This window comes from Phodopus roborovskii, unplaced genomic scaffold (assembly GCF_943737965.1).
Source record: "Phodopus roborovskii unplaced genomic scaffold, PHOROB, whole genome shotgun sequence".
In the NCBI taxonomy this organism is placed as follows: Eukaryota; Metazoa; Chordata; class Mammalia; order Rodentia; family Cricetidae; genus Phodopus; species Phodopus roborovskii.
In genome coordinates this window covers 337,054-362,437 of record NW_026125865.1, presented here as the reverse complement: position 1 = coordinate 362,437, position 25,384 = coordinate 337,054, and the positions used below count along the sequence as shown (strand labels likewise).

The following is a 25,384-nucleotide window of genomic DNA, read 5'->3' as shown; positions in this document are numbered from 1 at the left end:
ATATTATAGAAAAAAAAAATGTGCCATATAGCCTGGGCTTGAATGATGGTTCTGTTGCCCTACCCCAGCCCACCACCATGGGTTGATTAGAATAAGGAGCACATATAGGTTAGATGTATCTCTATGCCATGTGAAAGGGCTAGAGAGTACCTGGTAGTGTTGGGTCTATAATCTGTCCAGTCTCAAAGTGAGGGAGAGGAGCTAGGCAGAGGTCATGATTTCTGGTAAGCAGAAGGAAGCACAGGTAGGTTACCCATGTCTCTGTGCTAATGGGTAGACTAGAGGGTCTTTGGGTGGGAGCAGTCATTCTCTGTTCTGGCCAGTTCCAAAGAGAGGGGTAGGGGATGGTAGGATATCATGATCCCTGAAAAGCAGCCATGATGATCAGAGTGTGGAGGGCTATGCCAAGAAGCTCAGGTGGTTTTCCTGAGGGTCTCCAGCAGGAAGGACCCATGGTTTGATGAGTCTCAAGGAGAGGGAGAGAGGCCAGGATGAGATCAGGGTCCCTGGAAAGCAGCTGAGGGGTGACCAGGTTAGGGTGGGAGGCTGTGTTTGTGAGTACAGGTCTAGAAATTCTTGATATATCAATTGCTTAATCTCACTGGTGTTATACTTTATATTGATTAGGAGATTTTATGAAGTGTATACTGTTCTAAGTAGTATTTAGTTGTTGGGTTTAGTATGTTCTTATATTTAAAATTCTTTGCATTTTCAGCTGGGCAGTCGTGGCACACACCTTTAATCCCAACACTTGGGAGGCAGAGGCCGGTGGATCTCTGTGAGTTTTTGAACAGCCTGGTCTACAGAGTGAGTTCCAGAACAGGTTCCAAAGCTACACAGAGAAACCCTGTCTCTACAAACAAAAAAAAATGCATTTTCATAAATAATTTGTTCTTATTTGTTCCCTTTCTCACTGTCTTCTCAGGCTTCAGTGCGTCTCTGTTTCCCAACTTCCCTCTGATGGCCCCTTTTGCTTTCATTGCTTTCATGTTGCATGTATTTTACCTCTCTCCTTCTCTTTCTCCTACCCCTGTTCCCATAAAGTCTATTTTGTCCTTCCATTCTTCTTTTTAAGTAAATTTTGAGGTTTACAATATAATGGTATGGGACATATGTAGATGGTAAAACTATAATAATGAAACACATTGATCAATGACTAATTACATACAATTAAAGCACTTACCTCTACTTTGACAATAGATATATATGGAACAAAACCAGTGTGAACCATTCTTCTGAATGATTCAGACTCAAGTTTCTAATGTTAACACTGTTGTTTATTGGATTGACACCATAGGAACCTTTTCTTGTCGAAGCCTTCATTTTTCTTACCTGTAAAATGTAGGGCTGAATTAGTTCTGATAGCTCTTAAGAGTTTCCTGTTATAATCACTTGTATCTGGACTCACTGATTTTCAGGCTCTTGAGCCCCAGACAAAAATCAAAAAGAGCAGCTTTGAGCCCTGGCACCTTATTATATGCTTTGTCCCTTAATCAGTGGCCTTGGATCCCATCCTTTCTTTACCCTGACATTCTCTACCTAGTCCAGACAGGCAGATGCTGCCTTATATAAGTGTGATTGACCTACTTGAAGGACTTTACTTAAGCACAACCACTGTTTTTGCAGACATAGACCCTGGTGCGTGCTCTCTCTCTCTCTCTCTCTCTCTCTCTCTCTCTCTCTCTCTCTCTCTCTCTCTCTCTCTCTCTCTCTCTCAAGGGTCCTGGGAGTAGGCTTGATTTTGCTACTCTTATATTCTGTTGACCACTAGGTTTTGATAATGTATCCATCTAAATCTTTAACAAGATTTGAGGGGAAGCCAGAGCAGCCAGTTTCAGTGCCTGAGTCCTGACCCAGTCATTGCTCACTGAATGCTTCAGCTTTGCTGTCACCTACCATTTACTGAATATTTACCAGAAACCCAGGCCTTCTGGACTTTGTCAGGAGAAACATGGACTGCTGGCCATGAAAGCCTGCTGAAAAGGGCCAGGTGCATTGGCCAAGGTTGCAGTTTCCTTTTTCTCTCCTGAGTCTATAGGCAAAGGGAAATGAAGGAACCACTGGAAAGCATGATGGACTGTTTAAATGCAGTTTTTTTTGGGGGGGGGTGAGATACATCCTCTTTGGAAATTAATGTCAAGGTCAGGAACTTGCTTCAAAATTTGTTTTAGGAGATCCTATCAAGTAGGCTTGAAGGTGCTTTAAGTTGACTGAAATATGCTTTTCCTCTCTGTTCTCTAGCTCTACTAGCATTACTGTGTTGAATAAATGAAGTTCTTGTTCTAGCTACCTTAGCCAGATGGTCACATTTGGACATTGGATCCATTAGTTTTTTTTCCAACCTGGCTCTTCCTCCTTTCCTCCCCCCACCTACAACCCTCTTTCCCCAGCAGGATTTTAACACGACATCTGTCAAATGGATGAAAAAAATGACTTCTTCTCTTTGCCTTGCCCACCCACCCTCTGGCTGTGGTGTTGATGATTATAGAGCTATGTAAGTGGGTGGTACAGAGGACAAATTCTTCATGCAGTTCTAGCCCCCTCCCCCTCCCCTTCTGGAAGTCTATGGGATTTCTAGCCAGGAAACTCCTAGACTGAAGTTCAAATCACAGACTGGGAAAACTGAAGCCCCAAGGACTATTCATAGTAACCCAAGTAAAATAATTTAGAATTTGGCTGTGGATTTTAAGATCGTTTTAGGTTACCTAAGTGACTTGGCACTGTTTGAGCTCCTCTGGCCCTCCTCTAGCCACAACCAGATTGAAGCTGGAAGCAAACAGGTCCAATGTCCTAGAGAGAAGTAAAAGCAACAGTTGTCATTGTTTCCTACTTTAAGTGAGGTCTTCTTGCCTGTCACCTCTTTTTCTTTCTCTGATGATCATAAGATACATATGCTGATCTGTAACAAAATCGAGTGTAAAACTGAAAACGAATTCTAGAAGCCAACTAACTTTAACAAGCCAGCAAGCCACTTGGATACATATTGTATAAACAGATTATTTGGACACATTCTGTGTTTTACAACCTGAGGGAGATGCTAGCTCTCTTACTGATCCACTTGAGGGCTTGCCTGGTTTTTAGGACTGATGTTAGTCATAGAAGTTTTAAGAAAAGGTTAGCAATACTGTTTATTGTAGACTGAGCAGATGTTCTATAGCCACTACACAAGTGATATTATTTGTAGAATTACCCACTGCTTGACAACTTTAACTTCTAGTTGTTACTTTCATTTTGTCCTAAGTAGAAATTGTTAAAAAGAGGCAGAGGGAGAGAAGATGCTGGCTGTAGTTATCTGCGGAAGGATAGAAGAACAGGTGACCCACGATCACAGCTGAAGAAGCAGTCTGGCTATACTGTATTGCTGCATCAGAGGCACAAATGTAGGATTGTATCATCCTATAAAATTTAATTTGACAATCCAGGGTGGGATTGTAGTTCAGTGGTAGAGCACCTTGCTTAGTATATGTAAGACCATGGATTTAATCCTCAGTACCACATGAAGAAAAAGAAGGTTCTTGTCCAATTAGAGCAAGGATTGGATTCTGAGATGAGACTGATTTACACAGAGTTTTAAGAGATTGATGGGGGGGTTACTAAATCTTCATGAGCACAAAGAGTGATATCAGCAAGGAAAATTGCAAAGTACATCAAGTTACTCCTTAAAGTAACTTGAAGAAATAGAAGCATGTGGAAGGTGAAAAACTAGTTAGAGGCAGCTTGAGGTGATGAAGACCAGATCTAAGAAGGGATAGTGAAGGTGAAGAAAAATATATTTGAGAGGGACATACAGGAATAAAGAAGTCAAATAGAATTTTGTAAAGTAGGAAAACTTTGGAAGGAAAGGAATATGACAAATTTTGCATTTCATTGGAGGTGACAACAGGCATTTGGAAGGATGGAACTGGAGGCATATGGGAGCCAATGTCATGATAAAGAATGATTTCTCTGGGGTGCTAAGTAGAGAACAAACCCAAAATATCTATTTTTTATGGGGCAGCCAAAGGCTAAAGTATAAAAACCATTCCTTGGCTTTCATAGCCATTCTGGGAAAATGCAAGCAGAAGCCTATGCTTTAATGTAATGCCATCTAGTCCCTGCATGGATTCTCCTTTTCCTCAGCAATGGACAAAAACAAAACAAAACAAAAATCCCCACCAAACTATCCATTAAGCCCAAAAGAAAGGATATGGAGCAAAAATGAAATATTTGTTCTTTATCCCTCAAAGAACTAAAGCATTAATCTTAACAGAATGAGAGATGATTGAGGAATCATACTTAGTTTCAGCATGCCATTTGACTGATTAAAATATTAGACAGAGGGCTAGGTGGATGACTCAGTTGGTAAAATGTTTACCATGTAAATATGAGGAACTGAGTTCAGATGCTAGCATCTGCGTTAAAGGTCAGGTTCTGTGTCACACACTTGCAGTCTCATTCCTATGGCAGTGGAGACAGGATACCCCCAAGGCTTGCGATCTAGCCACTTGAACTCAATTTGTGAGTTTCATATTCACTGAGAGGGACCCTATGTCAAAATAAGGTTCAAGGTCTGGGGAGATGGCTCAGCAGGTAAAAGCTCATATGGTAACTCCATATGATTCAGCATCCTCTTCTGGCATCTGAACACACCCCCACACGTGTATATACTACAATAGACACAAAAAGTAAAATAAAGTGTATCTGCAGATTTATACACATGTCCTTGTACACACACACACACACACACACACACACACACACACACACACACACACTACAGAGTTATTCAATGAGTAACTGGCAAGATTTTTCCAGTAGCCATTTGGAGCCCTTTTTATATGTCACAGGGATTCTTAGGTTTTATTGCAGTAGCCTGGGTTATAACTTGTCAGAAAATGGGGATGATTGTTCTTCAACACTTTTGGCTAAATCGTCAGCATCTATTTACAAGGCTATTTTTAAAAGGATGGCTTATATACTCTGAGAGAACATAAAATCCCATCTTGTCTTAAATATAACTTAAAGGGAACCAGGAAATGGAACTTGGCTCTTGTTTGTACTTAGATGATGAGAAAAGGGACCATCTGAGGGAAAAAGGATAGACAAAACTTCACAGTGAGGTAGCAGGCTCCCTTCATAGCCTTCCTTTTCATGCTATGTATATTTCTAGAAGGAAGACTGTGCTTAGTTACTATAACAACAGTTGGAACATTTGTTATTCATTACAATACATAGGGGTTCATGCTTAAATTTACTTGGCTTGTGTGTACATCATGTGCGTGACTGGTGCCTGTGGAGGTGGCTAGAGAGCTTTGGATCCCCTGGAACTGGCAGTACAGATGGTTGTGAACCTTCTTGTGGCTGGGAATCAAACCCAGGTTTCCTGGAAGAGCAAGCAATGCTCTTAATTGCTTAGCCATCTCAGCAGCTCCAGTAGTTGATTTTTTAAAATGTATTCTGCTTCTTGATGTTAAACTTTAATATTTTTCTAGTCAGTAAGGTTGATAATTAAATATATATATTTGGGGGGGCTGTTGTTCAACTAAAGGGAAAGAACAAGAAGAATAAAATGAGTGACATAGTTCTTGAAAACTGTTCAAGGGCTGTGATCCGAAGGCTCTCTATCCTTTGTCATTGCAACCTGCCATTAGGCATACATTTTACATGACCATAAATATCCTCAGACATACACCCACCACTGATGAAAGCTGTGTAGATAGGCAGGAAACAGTGGAGGCATAGAAGCCAAACCTCATGATAGCATAGGGATTTCTGGGGAGAATGAGTCATCAGGAGATGAAAGGACAGTTCCTACCTAGATGAGGGAAATCTGCTAGGTCCTCCATGAATCTGCACTGTCAGGATCATATGAGGATTTGTTTTAAATGCATAGTCTCAAACCCCAGTTCAGACCTACTTAGTTGAAATAAACCTCTCTTTGTCCTTTTATTCATATCCAAGTGCATCTTTAGTGTAGATATTGGCAGCACTATGTGCCCCACTTCTTGGTAAATCAGAAGAATCAATATGTATTTGGTGCTGCTTCCAGTATGCCTTGAGAATTGGAAGTTAATTTGTTAGACACCACAGGAGTGCTATTGCATGTCCTAGAAATATTTGTTTTCCATGCTAGAGTAACTAAACACCATCTCCTAGCTTAATATTGGGATTTCGGAATGATGAGTGGAGGCAACTGGGAATAAGGACTTTTGGTGGGAAGCGAGGCATAAAGTAGAGGGAGAATAGAGAATGGAGTTCCTGGTAGAGCCACTCCCAAATGACTTTTCTTGGCTTTATTTACAATGATCTGCTGCCAGCTTTATTTCAATTTGTTTCTTTGGCTACTCTTCTAGTCCCCATCTCCCTATGTTATTAATTTTTGAGGTTTATAGCTTTTTCTCATAACTCAATCCTCTGAGACAAAATTTCTTGGTTTGTACAATTCCTTCTAACTCCAAGAACTTTCTATCTCTCTCCTGATTTCTCCAGAAATTCCAACATATTTTTGTATACAACTAGCTAACCTCTTTATTTAACACATTCAAAAGTATATTTGTCATCAACTCTTTTCTTTCAAAGTCTTCATTGTTTCCTAGTATTTCTGATGATTTAATAGCCATACTTAGGGTGGATAGCCTCTCCGTGAAATCAGTGTTGACCTCATTTATTTCTAACTAAATTCAAATCTCTTCACATACAACTCCACTTTATTTAACCTCACTCTTTAGTCTTAAACACCCTGCTATTTTCCCCAACATATGTTACTGTCTTATCCTTTAAATTATACTTTAGTGCTCATAAAACCCTTCATAGATCCCAACAGCTATGCATAATAACTCCTACCCATGAAGTCTTATAGGCTATTAAAATCCAAAACTTGTAGGCATTATGTATCTATCAGGTTAATCCACCCTTTCTGTAATTTTGCCTTTTGAAGCAGACATTATCCTGTGCATCTATCAGGTTAATCCACCCTTTCTGTAATTTTGCCTTTTGAAGCAGACATTATCCTGAAGTCCAATGCTGCATAGTTGGAGTCTCTTGCATTTTGCTTTTGTAAAATTGTACTTCTAAGTATCCCTATTGCATGCTGGCAGTGCCATTTTGGTTTGTCCCTTTGACGTTTCCATTTTTTACCTCATATCACTACTATTTTCTAAAATAGTAAAATCCAGAATCAAAGGTAGGATTTCATGTTGTTTGAAAGGCTTTTTGATCTTTAAGTATGAATAACCACAGTGAGTAGAGCTATGCACACAGCAGGTCAGTGAATACAGGCTGGATGAAAAAGGTACACAAATGCATGAAAACCTTGTAGCAAATTAAAATTAAATTCTGTGCAGAAAAGGAATACATATAAATTAACTTTTATTAAAATGCCCAAAATATGGGAGAAGAGCATTCTTTTACTCGGACAGGTATTTATGGTAAATGAGCATAGGAACCACATATAGTTTCAAGCCCCTCTGGATTCATTATATTCAGCACACTTCTGCATACACAACAGCCAGTTCTTGGCTCAGTGTTTTATAACTCATGCAGTAAGTAGGAGTGTAGAACCACATAGCAAAGCTTAGGAGTTAAAAGTAGATCCTCTAGAGAAAGGCTATATCTGCATTTGAATTTCGTTTCCATAGATGGTGTCCTGAACAGAGGGTTGGTATTCAAAGCTAACAAACTGTAGACACTTGATCAGAATCTGGGAATATAGTTCAAACCATAAACCCTCATGGGCCTCTAAGCTTGGTCTAACTGAGCTTATTGTGCTAACTTAACAATACTCAGTTGGGTCTTACCTTTAGTCCTTATCTACAAATATTTATTTGATTGAAGCTATTTTTTCACATCACTTTGATATAATACTTGACAGAAACAAAGAAAGGGCAAAATTTATTTCGGGTCATGTCTTATCTTGGCAAGGGAAGCATAGAGGCTGGGTTGGCTCTTTCTATAGCAACAGAAGCATGTATCAGTTTGTCCATATCTTCACAGATCAGTACATGGAGAGGTTGGGTTGCCATTACAAATGTGTTTAATTTTCAAGGTCTGCCTCTGATGACCTACAACTTCCATCTAGGTCTGATATCCCCAAGGTTCCACAAGCTCCTTAAAACAGCACCACAAACTGAGATAAAGTTTGAAAACACATAAATCTGTGTGGGGCATACCACATTCAAACCATAACAACCAGTGACTAGTAATTCTCTATCTCTGTTGAGACCAGAACTAGCAGAAATTATTTTTCTTTGGAAGCAAGAACAACATAAAAATGAATCTCATCCAAGAGGAGATTAACACCTCCTTTCTCAGGGTTCTTTAAGATCATCTATTATTGTGATAGCATTCTGTAAGTTCAGTATAAGTGAGCCCATATTAGTGGTACTCTTTGATGGTTCTGAGGTCTAACAACTTATTTCTGTAATTTATTCATCCTTACTGTCTGAAAAACAAGTTTACTTCACTGAACCTCAGTTTTCACATGGCCAATAGTGAAACACAGCTCATTTAGTACAGACTATGCAATATGGTGGGTGAGAAAACCATTTTTGAGTAGTAAAGAACAAGGTATTTAAAATAAAAGGTCTTGCTGGAGATTTCCACGTCAAGACTTTCTGTAGCGAGCACACAGGTTAGAACCCTGAGCAAAGAAATATATCTTAGGCAAGGCCTAGGGGATTAGTATATCTTAATCAAGTCAGAAAGTTCAGTGTATGGTCACACACATGTGTTCATATGTGTGTAATGTTCTACATCTTCATTTCCTGACTGGACTGTCGCATTCATTCTCTGGACAGTATATTATATGACAGGTCTGTTGGAGAGGGTACATATTCTACAGGTGGCAGTTTCTGTTGTCTTTGAAATGTTTTCTCTTTGGTCTTATGGAACTATGATTTCATTAGACAGATATTTCTTCTTCAAATAGGCCCATGGAAAAACTTATTTATAAATGACACGTTCACTCATTCAGTATGGAGAGAGTGTGATAGAGTCTTTTTTGCCAGACAAGGCATGTTATTTAATTCCAAAATATGCCTCTACAAATGTTGGGAAGAACAATAGTTACAAGGTGGAAGAATTCAGGGGAGAAATGAGCATATAACAGTGGTCAGGAGCTAGAAAAAGACAGTCTAACTCCCACACCGTCCTGATCTATAAATGAGTATCATAACTATATGTGTTTTTGTTTAGGCAAGTGTGGTAATGAAATAGATGTTTGCTTTCTGTTGTGTGGTGCCCAGTCCTGGTTTCTGTGGAATTTAATGCCCCAGGTTAAGATCAAGGACTCTGCCTTACTGAGTGATCTTTAGTTTCTGGCCTCATTTCTTTATTATTAGTTTTACTTTTTAATCTAGTAAATAAAGCCAACATGAACTCCCTAGCTATGCCACAGGCCAGCCGAACAATTTTTTTTTATACATCTAAGCCAGAATTGAGTTTATCATGCACAAAACCTCACAAGAAGCTGTACTCTTTCACACCCATGATCTATCTATGTGGAATCAAGCATGGGTGAGAGTAGGAGTTATAGGACTGGGGTATGTTGTATGTGATGTATGCCATACTCTCTGACCACATGGGAAGGTACACAGTAGAGTTAAATAATGTACTACCAACTCTCAATTGGTCAGTTTCAAGGAGGAGGGGAAAGGGAAAGGAACACAAAGAACTGAAGACAAATATGTCTGCATCTCATTTTAGTCATTGGTACTAGGCTTTCTACTTCAAAGTTCCAGGGCTGCTTTAAAGCACCAAGGAGAGATACAACAGAGCTCAACAGAGCTTTGGTTATTTGGTTTTTTTTTTTGTTGTTTGTTTGTTTGTTTTGTTTTGTTTTGTTTTTTTTCGTTTTTGGAAGAGGAGTTCATGAAAACAGTTGAAAGCATGATGCTTTATGCATATCCACATGCTAGATTATTCCATGCCCTGGCTAAAAGAGAAATGAAAGCATTGTTTGTCTTGTAGTCTGTTATAGCATGCATGTTGGTGTCATTTGTCATTACTGCCATATCTCACCACTGAAACATGTTAGTTTTTCCATTAAAAGTAGAGCATTTTGGGTAAGGGAATGCTTAAGTAGACTAGTCAGATGTATGGACTGAATACATTCTCATTTTGTCTCCTAAGCTGATCACTGGAGATTCCATCGTTAGTGCTGAGGCAGTATGGGATCACGTCACCATGGCCAACCGGGAGTTGGCATTTAAGGCTGGCGACGTCATCAAAGTCTTGGATGCTTCCAACAAGGATTGGTGGTGGGGCCAGATCGACGATGAGGAGGGATGGTTTCCTGCCAGCTTTGTGAGGGTGAGTGTCAACCTTCACCCTGCTCTTCTCTCATTGGCTGCCTAACCCTAGCTTCCCTAAATGCACTCTTGTTCTACACATTTCTCTCTTGGTGGGTTTTCTTTTGTCTTTTCATTTCTTTTCCTCTTTCTCCTGCTTTGTCTCTTCATCTCCCTCTTTTGCTTCACTGCTACCCCTTTCCTAACTCTCTGCTTTCTAACCTTTAGACCTTTCTTTTATCTCTTGTTTATTTTGGTTGCATTCTCTGCTGCTCACCGTTTCATACGTCACTTCCTTTGTTTGATCTTTTTCTTTCTAGATTTGACATGGACGGTTTTGAAGTCTCCCCCCACCCCCACCAACTCACACCAACCTATACGTAGCTGTGACTTTTTTTGCTTTTCTTTTCCTTTTTTCTATTTAATTTCCCTTTTTGGGATAGTTTCTTATTCTAGCTTCTTATCGCCTCCAGTCTACAATTCTTCTCCATTCTCTTTCTCCTTGCATCAACTATACTGTTTCCTTTTTCTTTGTTTCTCTCCTTAAAAGAAGTATGAACACCATTATGTACTGTTACAACCTTCAGCTGTTAATTTTAGAGCATAGACACCTTTTTCTCTAGGGGCAGAAGCTTACTAATTGCAGGTGTTACTTCTTATACCAAAGTCAAATGGCTGGTATCTAAGACATGCTATGTATGGGAACAGGAAGCCTGTAAGTGTTGGGAAGGCTTTGAATTTTTTGATGCTTTACTATAAAGAACCTGCACATTAATAATGGTGCTGTATGAGGCCTCTGTTTCCAGGAGGCTGGCTACCTTTAAGCAGCTTGCTGTAGGAGATTATCATGGACCCTGTGTTCCAGCTCTTAGCTTTCTTTGAGGTTGTTAGTTTGCATCTGTTCCTTGACTATTGGGAGGGCCAAATTTTCCCAACTGCAAAGTGGTCTTGGAAATATTTTTCTTGTTTTTGGCCAGGGAATATCACAGTGAATAAGAAACAATGAAAGAGTGTTATGGCCACCCTTGCTATAACCTGTCACTTTTTGTCAGTTCCTTCCGGAGTGTCCTGTTTTTCTTTTATAATTTAAAACAAGAAACTCTTTGAGAATTTCATACATGCATATAATTGGAGGTCTTTAATTTTTTTCAGTACTGAGGAACCCAGAGTGTCACATATGCATGCCAGGAAAAGCTCTACCAACTAAGCCATATCACCATCTTTATTGTTGGTGTCACCTCTAAGTAAGGCTTAAGTAGTCTGGGTTCCCAACAAAAGATTAGAGGGGTTTGGACTTTTGGAGATCGAAGATTATAAAGGTTGGCTTTATGATATGTATTTTGAAGGAAGGAGAAAAGCATTGGCGTTAACTTGGATTGCAACTTTACTAGTTCCTAGCAATATGTATTTTTTTTCTTTTTCACTTTTATTATTTATTTTTTCGAAAGGCTTTCAACTGAAAATAGGGACCATGGCAGACTTTCTCTAAGAATTTAATGAGCTAACACCTGCTAATGACGATTAACTAATGACACTGTTTCACAAGTATAAAAGACTTGAGACATGGCTACCTATGTTTTAGTTTTCATTCTAAGTATACCTGTGATCATTTTTACTACTTAATGAGTTCTATAGCAAGATCAACATATTAAGACTGGCCATATCAGTTGAAAGATAAACCTATCCTGTAGTGGCTATCAATTTATAAATCACAGTTAACTGATTATTAGGATTTAGATGTTAGCACCACCCTAAAACAGGGAGATAGATGCAACTGCCTCTTGTCTCCCTCTATGTTGAGTGTTTTCTAATAAACTATCTAATCCTGTATTCTCTGTTTATGTGGCTTATTTTGTTAACATCTTGATGTGTTATCCATTTCCCAATCCAGCTTTACTGGTTGATGATTCACTCCCTAAGGTATAATGAATGATCCCAATAACCACAAGACTTAAACACTAATGTAAATCCCTATGCATACAGAGCTTGTGCCTTTTGTGCGGACAACCCTCTTCTTAAAAGAATGATTAAACTATACTCAAATATTAATATGTTTTGTTTTCAGAGAGCTAGACCATGGGATGAGAAGGAGCACTGAACATATCAGGATGGCTTAGAGAAGTGAAAGGCAGTGTCATGGTTTAGAAAATAACCATGAACAACAACTAATAGTTTTAAGCCCAATGCTAAAAGGAGTGGTATTTCAGGCACATACCCCCTGTAGCCGTTTTGTGTAGAATCACAAAGAACCAGATTAATAAAACTCAGAATCCAAATTAAAAACTGCCCCCCTCATTTATGTTCTAACCATTTGAAAAGAAAGTTTTCCAAAGAAGACATGAAAATAAATGGTCAATAAATAACTTTTCCAAATGTTCACCATTCTCAGCCATCAAGAAATTGCAAGTCATTAGTAAAACTACATTAAAATGACATTTCACCCCAGTCAAAATAACTAATCACACACACACACACACACATACACACACACACACACACACACACACACACACACACACACACACACACAATACCACCACCACCACCACCACCACCACCACCAAACCCTGACAAATGCTGGAAAGAATGTGAGAAAGAGGAAGTCTATGCTGACTGGGAGTGTAAACTTGTATAGTAGTCCCTATAGAATTATTAATGTTTGTTGGATATGAAACATAGAACTACTATCTAATTCGGGGTATATACCTTTGTTAATTAGTTTTCATGGCTGTATTCAAATACCTGACAACAAGCAAGTTAGTGGAGAGTCAGTTCATTTTGGCTTATAGTTTGCTAGGATAAAATCCATCATGGCAGGAAAGGCATATGTTTTCATTTGCTTTCTGTTACTGTGATTAACACCAGACTAAAATACATTATGGAACGTATTCTATCTTATAAGCTTTAAGCCATTATTTAGAGAAACCAGGGCAAAAGCTCATGGTAGGAATCTGGAGGCAAGAACTAAACAGACGTCATGAAGTAATGCTTCTTACTGGCTTGCTCAGCTTGCCTTCCTATATAGGTCAGGCCCAATGGCCTAGTGATGACACAACCCACAGTAAGCTGGTTCCCCCTCCCCATGTCAGCGATTAATGAAATACCTCAGCAGAAACACAAGACAGCTGTTATGAGTCCCTCTCCCTGATGACTCTAGGCCTGTTTTACTTGGAAACTGAAGCTAACTGTGGCAGCATGGTAGCAGAAAACACAAGACAGCTGTTGTCCCAAGTCAGGAAGCAGAGAAAGATTAATACTGATGCTAAGTTAATCTTCTCTTTTTTATTCAGCCCAAGAACATAGCCTATGTCATGGTACATCTTATATTCAGGGTGGGTGTCCTTTCCAGATAAACTTTTCTGATGACATCCTGATATACACTCCCCAATGTATATTCTCATAAAGGGAGATTAGCCACCATAATACCCAAAGCACTCTCAAATCTACCACAAAGATATGTGGACATCCACATTACTTTTGTGCTGCACTACTCATAATAGCTATAAAAAAATAGAACCAGCCTTAATGTCTATCAACAGATGAATTCATAAAGAAAATGGGAAGAAAGCATACATAGAATGAGATTTTATTTAACTGTAAATAAGAATGAAATTTGTAGGAAAATGCATAGCACTAGGAAGCATTACGTTAAGTGAAATAAGTCATACTCAGAAAGGTGGGAATGTGTGTAATTCATGAAAGAAGAAAAAGGACCGTGGGAGAGAAAGAGTTCTTAAGGGGGCTATGAAAAGAAAACAAGGTAGTAGAATACGTATGACATGAAAGCAGAAGAGTATATGTTAAGGCAAGAAGATGAACAGGAGGATCCAAAAGTAGGAGAGAGGCTTGGAGGAGGAATGAATATAAGAACTAAGTATGCATGAAAATGCTATAGTAATACCTGTTACTTTGTATGCTAACTAAGAAACAACTATAAAAAGAAGAGAATGGCCCACTAAAATTCAAGCTAGCTTAGTAAGACATTTTAAAGATCAGGATAAGAATTTTTTAAAAAAAGAACACTGAGATCATTGCTTCTCCACCTGTGGGCCATGACCCTTTTGGAGGTTGCTTTACAATTCATAACAGTAGCAAAATTACAGTTACAAAGTAGCAATGAAAGTAATTTTATGGTTGGGGGTCACCACAGCATGAGGAACTGTGTTAAAGGGTCACAGTATTAGGAAGGTTGAGAACCACTGCTCTAGATGCTTCTGCCTTGTATCTGGTGTATAAAAATGTTGGTTATTATGTTTCTACTACAAAATATACAGCATAATAAAAGATACAGATGTAGTTGAAGTTTTCTAATGGTCACAAGTAAAGGTAAAAAGATAAGACTGAAATTTAATTTCATATATTCTGGTTTATTCAAAATATTATAGAATATTATAATATCACTATAAAATGAATGATATTTTATTATGTTTTTGAAATCGGGTATGTGTTGTATATGTTTGATATACCTCAATTCATAATAGTCACATGTAACCACTTACTACTTTCTCACTATCACAAGTACAAGTTTAGAGTAAATAGTATAGTTACAGACCTGCAATATTAATGACGGAGTATAAATTATAACTTAGAGCTCTAATATTTTCTAAATATTAGTGTTTATTCTTGAATATTTAAGGTAGTATCCCATGTCTGTCTCAAGTTGTATTAATCATGGATAATTTTTTTTTTGTTTAACCTTTGTGGTCTTTTTGGTGTTTTAAGCAGAGTCAAGTTGTTTCAGCATCACTTTGAAGGACTATTGGAGAATACATGGAAATGTAGGTGTCAGCTACAGTGCTGTCGCTAGTTAAAGAAATTATATTAGGCTGTTTAATGATTGATAGTATTATTGTCTCCAAGATAGACCTTTTTAACTTTCATGAATATTTATGCTTATGTTTACATTTATAAAATCATTGTGTTACAGTCAAGGGACTTCATGGTGAAGGTTACAAAGTTCCTTTTTATAGTGGATCTCAAAAGTTAGAATTATTATGTTCATTCTTTTATATTGGTTTTAGTTGATAGTAGAATGATATTGTGAAAGCCAATACTGCCTGGGTTAGGACATGCTACTAGTGTGATATATGATAATGGGCCTTTATTTTCTTCTTTGTCTTTGAAGCACTATCTAGAGTCTAGTCTAGGACTAGGTATCACATAGAAATAATGGATTAGTACTTTTAAAATAGGTTAGTGAGTGGGCAATTTCCTGGGATGCTATTTATATATATTGCAGAATAGTTGCACAGTTTGTTGAAACTGACTAAAACCTGAGATTCAGTAGTATCTTAGGAATAGATCCCTAGGTTAAGCAGCATATAACAGAAAGAAAGTATAGCAAGAAAGAAGTTCCTTCAAATGTCATATCAAATGGATACTTTTATACATCATCAAGCTAAAGTGATAACTGACATAGTGAGAAAACTCAATGTCCTACCTGGCTATCTCATATTTTTTGTGAACACCAAGTCTTAGAATAAGTAATCAAGAGTATTTTGTGTGGTTCTGTTCAAGCTAGACAATTGTTAGCATTTTTTTAATTTAAAAAATGGGGGGGGGGAGATAGATAATATGAGAAACCAAACTTCTCGCCTCAGTCCTGTCATTAGATGAACAATTTAATTATCTCCCTATGCATCTTCCAAGTTCAGGCTTCCTTCTTGTCAACTGGGTATAATGTTTCTTGTGAAAATTCTTTCTAAGTTGTGATATTCTAAGTACATGAAAATAGAAACTATGTGCCATTGGCTTCTTAAAGAGGTTATTAGATATATGTCTTCCCTCCAGTCAAATCTGTCTTGTATGTATCTGTTCTCAGTTTCATTTCTTTATGTAATGAGAATATGGCTTTATAAGAGCAACACAGTAGTCAATGTACCTTCTCATCCTTTGGTCAGGTCAAATGAATTGGATCATGCTGAATATCAGTACCCATATCTAGCTAAAAAATTTTTTCCCTACTTTCCTGGGCTTGTTTCCCTGGCAGCTGGAAACAATCTGCTGGCATATGATTGTGTTTCTAAGTAGTCTGTGGTAAGTTTTTCCCTGTTAGGGACCAATTTCAAGTCATTCAGTCTCTTTTCCTTTGATGCTGTGCAGAAAAGTAGCCTTTGTTCTGATATTGGGCCTGGGTAGAGCATATGTTAGGACAGTTTTTGTATAGGGTACAAAGTGCCTTGTTATCAATGAGTAGTGAGGTCTGTGTCACAAGACATGGGTTTGTTCTAAAAGGAAATAGTTGGCCAGTAAGGTGACTCAGCTGGTAAAGGCAATGCATAATGCCCTGAGTGTGATCACTGGAGCCCACATGGTGAAAGGAGATAAACTACTTGACTTTGGCAACTTGTTCTCTGTCCTCAATACACATGCATGTGTGCTGCCCCAACTTACTCCCCCACAAAACATAATAAATGTATATATTTTTTAAGTTGTATAAAATTCCTCCTTTTTTCATTGTTGTGTTTATTTTTAGTTCTAGATTTGTTTGGTATTTCACTTTCCTGGAGGTTGGGACATAAAAAGATTATATGAGGCTGGGAAGATGATGCAGTAAAATGCCTGCTGTGCAAGCATGAGGACCTAAGTTAGGATCCCTGGAATCCATAGAAAAAACAGAGCATAATGCCATGTGCCTGAATTCCTGGTTTATCAGGCTTAGCCAGTGGTGGGGTCCAGGGAAATATGTGGATCAGTCTAGCTGAATCAATGATCTTCAGGTTTAATGAAAGACATTTGTCAGTAAAGAAAGATGGGAGCAATTGAGAAAATATACCCAATGCCTATCTCTGGCTTCTACACATGCTTGCATACATAAGCACACACAGATACTAGCAGGCCATATGTCACACCATATACCACATACACATGGAGCCTGCACAAATGGACACCACACACACACACACACACACACACACACACACACACACCTCTGACCTCCACACATAAGTAATAGCACATGCATGTCAATACAGATACATACACAGTAAATAAATATTAAAAGTTAATAAAAAATTAAGATCACCAAAGCAGGTTCATCCCTTACTTTTTTATACACCAGAGTTACGGAAACTCAATCTTTGCTACTCAAGAGGGGGAGACTACTCTTTATATTGTTATTCCTTCTTGGTCTTAATATATATAATCTCTTTTTATAACACCAAAGAGCTTTGAGTAAAGCTTTCTGTCTATATGAAACTTTAGACTCAGTTGATTCAGATCAGGAAAGATCTGTGTTAGCCAAAAGTGGCTAGCTTACTTGCATACAAGGACCAGGCAGGTAATATTTCCAAATGAAGCAGGATGATTCAAGAGTTAAGTATCCAACTGGCAGACCTATGCCTCAAACAAAAGAAGAAAAATGTGACATTCCTATGCCTCAAACAAAAGAAGAAAAATCCCACATGATAGGATGTTGGGACTAAGTTCAATGGAGCAAGATCTTCCAATTTTTCAAGAAAAAAAATTATGTAGATGGAGAGATGGTTCAGTGGTTAAGAGTACTGCATTTTCTGAGGACCTAAGTTTGATTGCCATCATTCTGTCCAGGTAGCTCACAACTTCCTGTAATTCATAATTCCATTTCTACAGGGATCTAATGCTTCTGGCCTCTTAAGAACCTGAATTTATGTGCACATTCCTACACACAAATATACATGATTAAGAATAGTAAAAATAAATGGCACAAAATAAATTAAAATTATATATAAGAACTGCCATATAGGTCCATCTTGGACAGGTATTGGGCCCACTGCATGTGAGTACAACCAGCTGGGCTGAACTTACTGAGGATTTGGGTTAGCTGCAGGGCTACTGCATCTGGAGTTCATGCTAATGATTTGAGTCCCTGGAGATAAGACCCACTGGGCTAAGACAGGGAGGAGTCTGGAGACAATCTGGTTGCCTGATGAGCAGATTTCCTCAGCCAGATAGCTGAGAGACTTCCCAGAAGCCTGGCTTTCTTGGTTTAGGATGAGCTCTCAGGGAGAATAAAGTGTTTCTTCTTGAATTGGGGATGCCTCCAGGATGCACTGTTGGACTTGTTGAGGTAAGTCCAAATTGTCTGAAGGTCGGGAACAGCAGGAGTGAGCAAGGAGTTGAGTGGGTTCCTGGCAAGGCCTAGAAAAAGGAGGAGACCAGAAGTTGGAACCCAAGTTTCTATGCTGTGTGGGTCAGGGTACTTGGATAATCTCAGATCTTAGTTCATATTCCAGTATGGTCCTAGTCACAAGGAGAGCCTTCTAGTCTGTCAATTATCTCATCTATCACAAGGATCCATCAGTGGACATGAACTCCGGAAGCTGGTGGAGCCAGGATAAAACATAGCTAAAGAGTCCACCTGCCCACACAGGCCCACTGGTGTGTTACCACAAAGATGTTCCTAAGGTACTCTAAGTGTCAGAGCTAGCCACAGGCTTGTCTTCAGGAGCTCTCCCCTCTGAATTTTCACCAAAAGAGCAGCCTTGAAACCTGGTACTTGTTAAGCTATTATTGTCTGGTTCTAATGAATGGATGGAGGAGGAAACTGAGACTTTAGCAAGGGTAGCAATGTGTACCCCAACATACACTTGGAGCAGTTATGTCTCCTAGATGAGTCATATAACTAGGATACACACACCCAAGTCCATGACCTGTGTCCAGAGTAACATATTTGTAAATGAGTAGAATTTCTATTTTTTTTTTATCATGGGTGCCTGTGAGAGAGAATGCTCAGGGCCCACATGGCTTTGAATATTCAGGCCTACATGGAGAGGGTATGACAGAGAGGCAGTGATTGGCCAGGAGCTATACTCTTAACTCTGAATTTGGCATCTCTAGACTGGCTTACCTTGGTCTTCTGTGGTCAGTGGTAAGGATACAAGACTTTATTTTGTTGCCTGTGTTCAAGGCCTTGTGTGTGTTGCCTGCCAAGTGGCAACAATCCAGATTTTATGTGTTCAGTCAGGTGTGCTGATGTCTCTGTACTCAGGGACACCCAACAACAGCAACTAGGCCCTGACTTTTCACTCAGTAGCATCCTTTAGGATTAACAACTGGGTCTGAATACCTGAGAATGATTGGGTCTGCTATGGGGTAATAATGAATATATAGCTAAGCAGAGCATAAGAGGCCTACAGGAAGCCCCCTGGTCACGGCCCCCATTCCCATGAAAGAGGTCCACACTCTCATCCTGCTTTGCTGAACTTTCTCTCAAGGCCTTCCTTAAGGTCAAGTCTAAGCCCCTACTTGTGAAGTTTACGCACCTGAGCCCTAGACATAATGTTCTAGGGTATCAAAGTTGTTGGATGGAGAATGTCAAGATAGTGGAGGTTTGAGCTCTATATACTAGAAGTCTGTGGAAGAAAGTACAATGACCTTGGTGCTTGAAGCTGGGATCTGCTTGTGTTTGGAGATTTTGAGGCTTAGGAAGTCTTGCCATTAAAGGGCAAGTTTGTCAACAAAGAGTAGGCAATCTTACTTTGTTTCTATGTACTGTACCTTCATCTACTGGAATTCAAGATTAGGTGAGAGCCCTGGGGCCTTTTGCCTGAGCTCACTTGTGCTGCAGGTCCTCCTGCCTTCAGTCACCTCTTTGTGATTCCTCCATTTCAGGCCACAGACCATGCTTCTTTTTGCTGGCATTTTGATCAGATGTAGTTTTCTATAATGGTTTCCATCTATTACAAAGAGAAGTTTCCTTGATGAGGGGTAAGGACTCTACTTATCTGTCAGTGTAAAGATAAATATTTAGACTGCAATTAGGCATTGTGCTGGTTTAGCAAAGGTCTTGTTGTAGGTCTTCCTCCAAGATCCATGTCTTCACTAGCCCCAGGCAGTGGCTATGTTTCTGGTACCAGGTATGATTTCCCTCTTGGAAGTGGATCTTTAGTCCATTTGGAGAGCTCTTGATTACATCAATGTGTGTGCCACTACTACACCCTTAGGGTTATTGCACCATGGTAGTTGTTGATCTGGTTCAAAAGTGACATAGCTGGGTACAACGAATGGCTGCTTTCTTCCTGAGGAGGATAATATGGCCTCTTTTGGTACCATAAAAGTTACTATTCAGGTAATAGGCTTTCAGGTAATATCCAGCTTGAATTATTTCTTTTTATAAATTGTTGTTATTGTTGTTTGAGGTAAAATCTTGCTATGTACCCCAGGCCATTTTAAAACTTATCATCTCAATGTCCTTACTAGTAGACATTATAGATATGATCCCTACCTTTCATGTCCTTGCATTCTGGTTTTATATCTTCTTGTGATGGTCATTAAATCTATAAATGTATTGCAACTTTTAAATCCCAGAGTTTGATACATAATATTTTAACTTTCAATTCAAAATAAAATTTAAAACTTTTCCTCATGATCCATTTCTCTCAGCCAGTCTTTAAATCTATCACTGCTCAATACCATATGTACTAATCAGTGCCACTTTATGCATCATATTTATGCTTTATCTCTTGATCTTTCAGTCATACACTTTCAATTTTATAAGATATATTTGTTCTCCTATCCTCTTTTTTAAAAAATTCTAGTTTCTCTAACCATCACCAAGTGTGGTTTTATTTTGAGAAATTAAAATTGTGACATTTATTATGTTTTGGAATTAGATTAAAATTTGATGATTTCTCAATAGTTTGACTCCCATATCAGAAACCAGTAAAAATCCTTTGTAATCCAATGGAGCGATACAATACTTAATGGAAGACATATGTCTAGAACTATGTTACACTTTCTTCAGTATAACATAATGTAATATGCCTCGATGGCTATTCAGGAGATAATGTTAATATACCCAATTTTAAGGTTTCTTATTTTTTTTTTTGTAGTTTACCAATTTACTTTTACTATATGCAACTTTTCAAGATCTTGCCTCTCTTGTTCTAAGGCAGAGACCATTAATCCTGACCAAAGCTACTTGTATATATCGAGTAGGAAAATTTTAGAACAGTGGTTCTCAACATGTGAGTCATGATGTCCTGTATATCAGATATTTACATTATGATTCATGCGGTGAAAAAAATACAGTTATGAAGTAGCAATGAAATAATTTTATGGTTGGGTGTCACCACAACATGAAGAACTGTATTCAAAGGTCACACAGCATTTAGAAAGTTGAGAATTACTGCTTTAGAGGTATAACTTTCCACACCCCAGACTCTCCTCTCTCTATATATAGAAAAATATGTAAGTGAAAAGAAAATGCATAAAAACAAACAATAAAAAACCATTAAGTTAATAAAGGCTGCAAAACAAATTTTCCTAGCAGTTCCATTTACTTCAAACCACATACAGGAACTGCCATCTAAAGTTCCATGCTCAATATGAAATCGTTTGAATTCTAGAGGACCATTCTGAAAGGCATATTTAATGTGCTTCATGTTTTATGTTTAATGCTTACAAGTGGTGGGATCTTGAGCACATTTCTTGACTTTTTGAGGGTTTTTTGTTTGCTCTTCCTATGAAGTGGGGACAGAGGTTGATGCTTTTTTTCTCATATATCAGACTCTGAAATTTTAATAACATGACATATTTTGACGTATACTTTTAAAATACTTTGTTTCTATACCCCTTATGTGGAATTTTAAGGCTAGTAGAGTAGTATGGAGTGATTCTTTTTCCCATATATGTACACACACACACACACACACACACACACACACACACACACACCAAGCACTGAGAGATGTACTAATATATGAGTGTCAAAATAAAGCTTTTTAGGAATCGGTTTGTCCATTTAGCAGAATAAAAATACCAGATTCTCCCTTAGGTCTTAAATCCCAACTGGTCTCAAGTTCTTGGGTCCATTAATGACAATAGTCATGAGTTTAGTCTTGAGGAACTTAAAATCAATCAGAAAGTAGTTGGTTATCAGCATATTTGTGCCACTCTTGCTTCAATGGGCACATCTTACCCGATTAGTTTAAAACTAGCTGCCAGGGTTTACAGCTAGTAAGACTGATTATTTCATTTTTCCCTCAGAAGCATGCATAAACTTTACAAAGCTATGATAGCTAACCAGTAGTAATAAGGCTTTGCATTATTACTAGCTTTATTTCCTCCAATCTCTATGAATTAAGTATGTGGTATCCTCAGTAATAGGGTCTTACCAACTAGTTCTGGATGGTAACCAAAAGCAATGACAGTGGCCTGTAATGACCAAGTTGAACTCATCCCAAAGATTCAGGGATGGTTCAATATACATAAATCAATTAATGTAATCTACCACATAGACTTGGAAACAGAAATAACATGCTCATCATACTAGACACCAAAAAGGCCTTTGGCAAAATCCAGTATCCCTTCATAATGAAAGTCCTGGTGAATCTAGGGATAAAGGGAACATATCTCACTGTAATTATGGCAATATTCAACAAGCCCACAGCCTACATCATTATAGAGAAAAAGGAGACATATTTCCACTAAAATCAGGAATAAGATAAGGGTGTCTATTCACTTCACATTTGTTTGATATACTGTTTAGAATTTCATATAGAACAAGAAAACAAAAGAAGAATATAAAGAGTATGCAAATAGAAAATAAAAAATAAAAACAACCATATTAGCAGATATTGCTATACACAAAAGAACATGAGGTTTCCACCAAAAACTACAACTGTTAAACATATTCATCAAAGTAACAGCATAGAAAATTAACTCGAAAGTTAATGGCCTTCCTATATACAAATAATCAGCATACCAAGAATGAAATCAGGGAAATAATTCCAATCACAATATCCTAAAAAAATTTGGAGGGATAGTTCTAACAAGGGAGTGATAGACTTATACAATCAAAACTTTAAGACATAAAAGAAAGAAACTGAAGATAGTATCAGAAAATGGAAAGAACTTGTATGTTCATGGACTGATAGGTCCAATATTGTGGAAATGTTCATCCTACCTAAAGCAATCTACAGCTTCAATAAAATCCTCATCAAAATTCCAAAGCAATTCTTTACAAGAATAGAAAAATATCATAAAATTGATATGGAAACACACACAAAAACAAGGCAAAATACTGCTGCAAATATCGCCTTCTTTGACTTTAAATTGTACTACAGTGCCGTGATAATAAAAATAGCATGCTATTGGCAAAACAATAGACTCATTGATCAACAGAATATAATTGAAGACTCACAAAAATAAGCTCACATTCCTATAGTCTCTTGATTTTTTTAACAAAGGGGCCAAAAACACCCACACATTGTAGAAAATGCGGCATATTCGACAAATGGTGCTTATCAAACTGGGTAGCTATATAAAAAAGAATGAAACTAAATCATTGTCTCTCACCCTTCATAAAACTCAACTCCAAATGTATTAAAGTCCTCAACATAAGGCCCAGTGGCCTGAAGGATTTTCTGAATATGACTCAGTAGCATAGGCATTAAGACCAACAATTCACTAATGGAACCTCATAAAATGAAAAAGCTTCTGTATAGTGAAGGACACTGTGCTGGCTAGTATTATGTCAACTTGACACACAAACTAGAGCTATCTGAAAGGAGGGAACCTTAAGTAGAAAGTGCCTCCAAATGATTTGGCTGTAAGGCATTTTTTTTAATTAGTTATTTATAAGAGAGGTCCCAGGCCATTATAAATGGGGCTACCCCTGGGCTGGTGGTTCTGGATTCTATAAGAAAGCAGGCTGAGCAAGCTGGTAAGCAGCTCCTCTCCATGGCCTCTGCATCAGCTGCTGTCTCCTGTTCTGACTTCCTTCAGTAATGAATAATGCTGTGGATATGTAAGCAAAATAAACCCTGTCCTCCCCAACTTGCTTTTTAATCATGATGTCTTGTCATAGCAATAGAAACCCTAACTAAAAAAGACATCATCCTTCACAAAGAGCCAACCTGCAGAACTGAAAAGAAAATATTTACCAGCTATGTGTTTTACCCAGAAGAGACACAATAGAGTGTTGCTCATTGAGGTCAGATTAAGAGTCCTTTATTTGCGTATGGTCTTGAGCAAGCTCACACTAGAAAACCCTCTGGACTCAAATGTGAACAGAATAGGGTTTATAAAGCCCCACACCACAATTACATCATACAAGGCTTAAGCCAGCTGATAAAAGTTTCTGTTAATAAACTTTTCAAATGCTTTAATTGTTTAAGTAATTTTCTTCATTTTGTAAAACATGGATATCCCCAAACTGCAGGTATATTAGAATGTTCTGCCCATCAGGATGTGGATAACAAGGTCTGGGAAGGAGCTGGATGAAGCATAACCGGGAGTGAGAAAAAGCTAGAATAAAATAGAGTCACTTTTGATAGTTCTCTACACACCTGACAGAGGGTTATTATCTAGACTGTACAAAGAACCTTAAAAAAATAAACAACCAAAACAAACCTTAAACACCAATAAAACAATCCAATTAAAAATTGAGACCTGGAATTAAACAGATAGTTCTCAAAATGATTCATAAATAATTTGTGTTTAATGTTCAATGACCTAAGTGTCCAGGAAATTCAAATTAAAACTAATTTGAGATTTCATCTTAGCCCAATCAGAATTGCTAAGTTCAACAAAAAACAAAACGACAACAGATGCTGGCATAAATATGTGGAAAGGAAACACTTATTCACTGATGGTGGGAGTGCAAACTGGTACAACCACTATAGAAATCAGTGTGGATGTTCTTCAAAATACTGAAAACAGATCTACCGCATGCTCCAGCTGTACCACTCTTGGGCATAACCCAAAGGATTTAAAATCCTACTACAGAGTCACCTGATTATTCATGTTTATTGCTGCTCTGTTCACAATACCCAGGGAATGGAAATAGCCTAGATGTCTTACATTTACACAATGGAATGTTTTGTAGCTGTGAAGAAAAATGAAATTGTGAAATTTACAGGTTAATAGATGGAGCTAGAAGTATACTGAGTGAGGTAGCCCAGACTCAGAAAGGCAAACAATGAGTACTCTTGTTCATATTGCCAGCTTTCAATCTTCATATACACATGTTTAAATAGGAATACCTATATTATCCAGAAACCCAATAATGTTCTGATTGGGTGAGCACCCAATAGAGGGGAGATATAATGTAGGTGATAATGGAGCAAGAAATATTGTATGTGGTATGGGACAAGACAGAAGGGTAGAGGACTTAGTATGGGGAGGGATAACACTAA

The 25,384-nt window shown here is 38.1% G+C and overlaps 1 protein-coding gene across 1 annotated transcript in view; it reads left to right on the top strand.

Moving 5' to 3' along the window:
* Arhgef9 (Cdc42 guanine nucleotide exchange factor 9) overlaps positions 1 to 25,384 on the top strand; it is a 163,232-nt gene that overhangs the window by 57,937 nt on the left and 79,911 nt on the right. Inside the window, 1 exon segment of the mRNA XM_051178858.1 lies at positions 10,108 to 10,287. Coding sequence (XP_051034815.1) covers positions 10,108 to 10,287 — 180 coding nt within the window.